The sequence below is a fragment of the Crocuta crocuta genome, unplaced genomic scaffold (assembly GCF_008692635.1).
Source record: "Crocuta crocuta isolate KB4526 unplaced genomic scaffold, BGI_CrCroc_1.0 scaffold1042, whole genome shotgun sequence".
Lineage (NCBI taxonomy): Eukaryota > Metazoa > Chordata > Mammalia > Carnivora > Hyaenidae > Crocuta > Crocuta crocuta.
The window spans coordinates 20,658-28,201 of record NW_027527557.1 but is presented as its reverse complement, the minus strand read 5'-3'; the positions used below and the strand labels follow the sequence as shown (position 1 = coordinate 28,201).

Below are 7,544 nucleotides of genomic sequence, written 5' to 3'. Positions count from 1 at the left end.
ATGCTGCAGGTTTGGCTTTTTTGACTGACAATCAGCTTTCCCTGGTTAGGGATTGGGCACCTATTAAGCCTAAGCTTAGCGTTTGGCCCTTTCACATTTCTTAGATCCTTTTAGCCTCACATAGTACACGTGTGTGCACACACACACGCACATGCATGTGAACACACACACACTCACACACAGACCAGGTAGCAAAGAGAACAATTTATCATCACTCCTTTACAAGTCAAATCATTGTCCTAAAGTCACAAGGCAGTAAGTGGCAGAACTAGATTTTCCCAGACCTTTTGACTTCAAATCCAGTCCACTTAGCATACTTTCCAAGGGCAAGCGATGGAACCAGAGGGAAGATGAACACAGAGAGGCTGAAAGGAAAAGATAGGCACCAGAGGGGTCCCAAAGCCATGCTGAGACTTCTGTTGCTGGTAGTACATCAATGTCTAGCAGTACCCCCTCCTTCACAGGGAGCCCAGCCACATTGCCTGAGGAGCCCTTGCCTCCATCCACTACACAGCACTCCAGAGGGAGCAATTGCCCCAGGGAGACACAGGCTTGGCAGCCACCATGGATTTCCCTTACATGCTAACAGCCTTTTGGTCCTGTTCTTCAGCCCCTTGCACGCCGGAGATCCCAGGAAGAGATGATTCTGTCAGTGGAAGAGATTGACAATCGCATTGCAATCGCAGATGAGGAAAGCCCTCTCCCTCCTCCCTCCCCACCACCAGTGCTTATTCATGTAGGATGTGAACCTCCTGACTTCATAAGTCTACCTACTATCCCCTTGAAGGGTGACCAGGTTAGCATAGAACATGAAAGTGGCTCTCCTTTCTCCACACCAGTGCATGCCTGTCTGGCAAGCGTCGGAAGCCTCAGTTCTTTGACCTCCATCCCAGGGCAGGCCCCACTGGCTACCTCAGAAAGCCTCAGCTCACTATCTTCTCTCTCAGAGCAGGCCTGGATGGCCTCTAGAGAAAGCCTGAGCGATCTTCCCTCCACCTCAGAGCAGGCCCTGCACAGCTATGGCGTTCACTTTAGTGGTTTTGAGATTGATGACAGTGTTATTCCTACTGAAATCCGCAACCGTGCTGAGGCTCATGGCCATGCTGAGACCCGTGACCCAGAAGACCCTGAAGAGAACTTGAGCTCAGATGAGAGTCATGGCTGTGGCCATAGTGGGAGGCATCTGCGTCTCCACAGCTACAGGTGTGTACAAGAAGCAAGCTGTAGCCTTGATGAGATCCGTAGCAACCTTAATGAGATCCGTAGCAACCTTGAAGAGATTCGTAACTTGCCTGATGACATCAAAGTTGAGAGTGGCTACCTTCACCTTGATAAGCAACTCAAGTGTGATCTTGACAGCCTTAATGTTGATGATTTCAAGGGCTTTGACCAAGGCAAGGATAGTAACTCAGAGTCTGATGACAGTTGCCCCCCGAGTCCTGGGTGCTCCTTCGGTGAAGGGTTGTCCTCCAAGCTCTTTCACCCTGACTATGTCCCTAAGGTCGACAAGTGGTCCCGGATCCTCTTCCCTCTTGCCTTTGTAGTGTTCAACATTGTTTACTGGGTGTATCATCTCTTTTAGTCCCATAATGCTCTTTTCATGGTTCCTCTTGATTCTACTCTGCCTTCTTTTATTTGTTCATTTTATTTTGGGTTATTTGGGCAGTTGAATCAGTTCTATCTTTCTTTTTGTAAACATCATGTGGGGAGTGGTTGGAAAGGATGTGTTCTGGCTGGAAGGAAAGGTATTGAGGAGGAATTGGAGGTAAATAGCACGCTGATTTCCCTTTTCTGCTAGAAGACTATGACCTTTCCAAAGACTTCTGCCATTTATTAAGCACAGAAAAGCCCCTAGAAATGTTTGGAGGACAGATCCAGGTTGGGGGGATGGAGGAAGCATCCGAGCCCTATGCATAAACATTTCTAGGGGTTTTTCTATCCCACCAAGGTGTTGAATTTTCTTTTCCATTACTTTTTATCTTCTGTTTTTCCCTCCTAGGGATTATTGTCTTGTTCACCCCCTGATTAAGGTTTTACAGGACAAAGTCAAGCTGTGTTGAGCAGGGATACATAGGGGAAGGGCTAGCCATGGCCTTAAAGTGCAGGGGAAGTGGCATTGGGAACTTTGGGAAATTTGAAAGTGCCTCTTCCCTACTATTTTTTGTGTTGTGTTGAGTGTGGCATTGTGGTGTGAGGTTGGGAGGGGAATGTGAGTGGGTAGGGGTACTGAGTGAGATGTCAGAGTGAGCGATCATGTTTCCAGTGGGAGTTTGCAGGGGGTGATGAGGTCAAGTTGGAGATTACCCAGATGGAACTGGCATCTTTGGAAGGATTGGAACTTCTCTTGTCTACATTCTGGTTCATAGTGTTTGACAATACAGCCTGAGTACATCTGTCTAGGTCAGATGCTGACATGATCACTAGTTACAGAGCAAGCACTTGATAGATGAAGACTAGGGTCAAGACATTTCTGACTTGCTATTTTATCATCTGGTCTAGAACAGCAGATGAACAGTTGTTGTGAATCTCTATATAGTAATTTTATTTGTCTAGTGTATAGCAAGTGTCAACAAGCTCACTTACCCATCACAGTGTCACACCCTCACAGGAGTTCAGTGAGGCAAAAAGGCAAAGCACATTCTCCTCCATGTTCCAAGAGGAACAAATGGAGCTTATGTTTCATGCTTGAGGACATGTAGCCAGTGAGTCATAGATCCACTCCACTTGTTCTTCCTTCTTGTCCTCTTAACTCTCTCAACTGAAGTGCTCCCCTTTCTCCTTCCCCCTTTACAAATGGGGGTGCTCCATCAGGTTCTGCTTATCTGCCAGGAACCAGACCTCATTTGATAGCATCTGGAACATCTCTGCTGGGAAGCGGGCAGTGACCAGCCAATGAGTGTGAACTGAGCACATGAAACATGAGCACTGCCCACCCAGTGGGGCTCCTAAGGGAAATAGAAAGTAGCCTGCACTCCAACTTTCTTAGCACCTCATTAGTGGAGGCCATAGGGAACAAGATTTGCTAAGCAGTCAGCCTCTGTTTCTCCTTCCTCCCTAGACAGCTCTCCTGCCGCCCCTTAGCCACCTGCCCTTTTAACTGTGTTTTTGTGTTTGTGTTTCTGTATATAGCTGAGTGCATGTGTTCATAAAAATAATTTTGTGTGCATGTACAACCATTTGAGAAGCTGTACAGCTCTATGTATATTAGTGTAAATCTATATTGGTGTGTTTAAGAGTGTATATATAACAATGTGTGGATGCATGTATGTGTGTGCACGCCCCAGGAAAGAGTATGTGTGCTTGTGTGTACACACATGGGTATATGCTGTGTGTATATGAGAGCATATGTGCATACCTATGTTTATATATCTGATTTGAATGGGTGTGAAAGGAAATACACCTGAAAGCATATGTATTTCCTGTTGGTGGCTCTTCTGGAACCACCAGAATTCCTTTGGCCTGTTCCACATACGTGGGGGGGGCCTTATTTGGCCGGGCTGGTTAACTGACTGTTTCTTTCCAATTCCCTGTTCCAGGGAGCAGTGTCTCCCGGCCCCCATCCATTCTTCTCCTCCTCCCTCTGCCTATCTGTGCTGTCTCCTGGACAGAAGACACAGGAAAAGTGAATGTAGTCCCAGGAACTGACAGTTTAGTGCCTTGAGGTAGGAAGTGCTTGAATGTGAGGTAAGCTGGGAGTGCAGAGCATTTTGCTTTGTCCTGAAATGACATGCTTAAGTAACAAAGACAGGGATTGAGGGGAGTGCCTTGAAGATGCATTAAGAACAGAAACATGATGTGGACAATGGGTGGGGAGAGCTGAAGAACTGGAGAGGGAGTTGTATATCGCCTTTATAACTCGTCCCCTTATTGCAGTCACATTGTAAGCCCGACATGTGTGGGGGCTGAAGGCAGCCAAAAGCAGGTGAGTGATGTGAGGAAATAGCCCAGGGGATCAGCTGCAGTACTGGATACAGAGACCTAAAGGTGCCTTTCAGGGGCACTGTAACAAGCCATCCTGCATCTTCGGACAGCCTTGGATTTGGAGTCCAGAACTCTCTCTTCCTACCCACTCCAGGGAAAGAGATTGTCAGAGAGGTGAGAGGATTGGCCAAGGAGAGAGGTACAAAGGAGCCCTAGGGACTGACTGTCTAGATCAGTCCAGCTTGCCCTCTCTCTTCTTTTTTATACACACAGCATACAAATATAGCCTCCTACACATACACCCCCACAGAGACCTAGACAGTCATGCATACATAAATACTTACCCTCAGCACTAAATGGATATATACAGAAACATACACACTCACATATAGCTACATATATATTCATATGCACAGTCACACACGATAACCCTCATATGTGTGTGCATGAAAACACACACACATACACACACACACACACACACACACTGATAAAACAGCTAAAAACAAAAAGTTGCCACTGAGATATCTATGATTGACTCTTTTTGGACACCCCCTCACAGAAAGATACAGGTTGAGAGGAGAGCAATGACCCCAAATCTGAAGCCCCCATCATGGCTATTGAAAGGCTTGCTTCCTGGAGCCTAAACATTGGTTGGTTGATTTGAATTTGGGTTTCCAGGACCCTAGAGAACCTTTGAGCCCTGTAGGAAGTGAGTGACTTATTTCGGGTGTTGTCATACAGAAAGACTGGAGCAATGGGGACCAATGCTGGAGCATTGGAGAAAGTGGGTTTGAAGATTGGTCTGGCAGCCATGCATAGGAAGGCTTCAGAGCATCGGGGAAGTGCAGAGAGGCCAGCTGTAAATATTTCTGTAGATCCATGTAGCTAGATAAAATCTTTATACCTTAAAAAGAACATCTGGCCCTAATGTGCTGCAACGAGAGCAGTTGAACTCTACTGCAACTCACACTGTGTGAGCTTAAGTGTCAAGGTGAGGTGGAGGTTTGGCAATGACACCTTTGCAGAAACTTGAACCTTCTGAGTTTGTCATGAACTTGGTCATTTTAGCCTGAAAATTGCCAGATCTCTCCTTGTTGTGTTCTGTGTGTGTTCTATCGTCAGTGTCATTGTTGAGCCCTATCCTCAGCCAGCTGCCTACATCCCTTCCCACTCCTCACCCCACACCAAGTAACTCTGGAAGTGCAGAGCACCTAGCAGGGCACTACTGGGGTTCAGCCCACAGAGCCTTTATTAACCCCAGCCAATCAGAGAGTGCTTGTGATAAGATAATTCACAGTTTGGGGAGAGGGAAGGGTCTTGTTGAGTCTGGGATGGAGCAACCCTCACTTCACTTTTCTGCCCAACTTTCCTTTCTCACATGGGCTATCCCATTAGCTTTCCCCCTAGAATTCCTTCTTCACCACTACCACAGGAAGGGCATCCTCTGTCTCTTCAGAGTGTCATTTTGTTGTGAGGATGTGTGACATATTTCCTACCACATTCTTGCCCATTCCATCTGCCACTGTGGGGTGCCTTTGCAGAGATAACAGATAATCTATTGCGTCTTACTGGAGCTTATAAAATGTATTCTTACAATCTGTGTCATCTTGTTAATAGCAAGGCTGTGAGGTCTTTGCTTATTTACAACTGAATTCTGCTGAGACCATAGCCATTCCTAATGAGGTTCCTTTATTCTGTACATAAAAGAACTAACCCTTTGAGCTACTAACTAATGAATGCATTTGCTAAACTATCCACCTGCATGGTACCTTGCTTTAGTGATGAGCATCAAAGGAAATCTTGACTTGTCCTATTGAAAGTGCAGTGTGTTTGTTGTGTAGTGTCCTGTGATCAATATGAAATCTCTATTATCAGTGTTGGGTTTTCAGGGTAGGGAGCGGGGAGGGTGTTACAACGTCTCTCTGATATATTTCCATTATATTTCAAGATAATTATATTTCAATAGCCCCCGTTGGTGAGGGTCACCTCTGTTAACATGTGTGATACTTTACACCCCCTATCTTGCCAGACTGCATCCCTGGGGTCAACAGTCATCAGCAGAACTGAAGGTGCCCAAGTGTAGTGAAACTGGCTGTCATGCCTAACTTTGGGTAGTGCAAGAGAATTCTTCAGAGGGCAGGCATGGCAGTGCCATTCTGAGGCAGTTCAAAAACAGTAAAACCACAAATGTGGAAGTCTTCAAGAAAACCAAGAAAGAAAACCACATGTCTTGCTATCCTGAGTTACATAAGGATGCAGAATGGCAGAGAACCCCCCCCCCAAGATGACGCGGTTCCCTCTTTGTCCTCAATAAATGTACATTTTTGCATGAAAAAGACCTTGACCAGTCCGGACTTCAAAGAAAGAAAACATGAAGAAACATAAAAATATGCTTCTGAAAAATATGCTGAAATAAAGGTTTGTAAATAGCCAAAAGGAGAAAATAAAATCAATGTATATGATGTCAATTATACTTATGGGTTGTCGTGTTCCCTCTCTTGGATTGGAAGGGAGCTCCTTCTGTGCCCAAGAAGCCTCTGACTTTCATTGTTCACCTTTGCCTTCCCAAGGCTTTGCACACTGACCTTCTCATATCCTGAGATATTTGAATCCATGGTTTTCAAGCAGACTGGAAATNTTCGTTTACACTTTCACACAAGCCATTTTAATCATATGAAACAAAAATTATAAAACATCTCAATCCATTGTGGTGCCAGAATACAATACGGACATTTATTTCCACTGGCAGAGGGATCTTTCTTAAGAACATTTAAAATATGTACATATATCTTTTGTGGTGCCTGGGTAGCTCAGTCGGTTAAGCGCGTCCGACTGCAGCTTAGGTCATGCTCTCATGATTGGTGGGTTCAAGCCCCACATCATGCTCTATGCTGACAACTCAGAGCTTGGACCCTGCTTCAGATTGATTCTTTGTCTCTGTCTCTCTCTGCGTCTCTCTCTCTCTCTCAAAAACAAATAAACATTAAAAAAAAATTTAATCTCTTTTGCCAATGTGGATGTGTAGAATAGAGAGCAAGAAAGCTCTATGGGGGTGGGAAATAGGTATGTTCAGATTTTAAAAACTTTGTGGAGTCCTGCACATTGTTAAAGCTTGAAGTTGAGGGCCCCGGCTGGCCGATGAATTCAGAAGGGTAGGTAGTATGCTACATGAGGGGCAAGTCTTTCACTAACACCACCAGGATCTCTGGCCCCAATGAGTGGGCTTTGATAGTAATTTTGCTACAAGAATAAAAAAATTAATAGAATTTTTAAAAATAAAAAACTTTGTAGAGTCACATTAAAACATCCTGCCACCGACCCAGAAGGTCCTTGTTGTGGCCCACATTTGTGATGCACCCACCTCCAAGCACCTTTTGATGAAAACCTTGGAGTTGCAACAGGAACCCTAACCTGGTGGCTCCTCTTCTGTGGTCCCTTTTGCGCCCAAAACAGGCCCACAGAGCTGTGCATTCACAGGGAGCTTCGCTGGTCTGCCCATGGTGGGAGGGACCTGGTGTCCTTACAAGGTACACACAGAAGGAGAAAATGCAGTTGGAGGTAAGGAGGAGTTTTCACAGTATACCTGAAGCCTGCTGTTAGCTACTTAGTTCTTTTCTGGC

The 7,544-nt window shown here is 45.5% G+C and overlaps 1 protein-coding gene and 1 non-coding gene across 2 annotated transcripts in view; both read left to right on the top strand.

Annotated features, from left to right (window-relative positions):
- The window catches only part of GABRQ (gamma-aminobutyric acid type A receptor subunit theta), an 18,010-nt gene extending 16,428 nt beyond the window's left edge, over positions 1-1,582 (top strand). Inside the window, exons 9-11 of the mRNA XM_077769527.1 lie at positions 611-705; positions 829-1,244; positions 1,308-1,582. Coding sequence (XP_077625653.1) covers positions 611-705; positions 829-1,244; positions 1,308-1,582 — 786 coding nt within the window. The remainder of the gene's footprint in view (positions 1-610; positions 706-828; positions 1,245-1,307) is intronic.
- A 5,436-nt stretch (positions 1,583-7,018) lies between these two features.
- LOC144235921 (small nucleolar RNA SNORA62/SNORA6 family) lies at positions 7,019-7,172 on the top strand. Its single transcript, XR_013336355.1, has one exon. It is a non-coding gene; the product is annotated as a small nucleolar RNA SNORA62/SNORA6 family (small nucleolar RNA).
- The last annotated feature ends 372 nt before the right edge of the window (positions 7,173-7,544 follow it).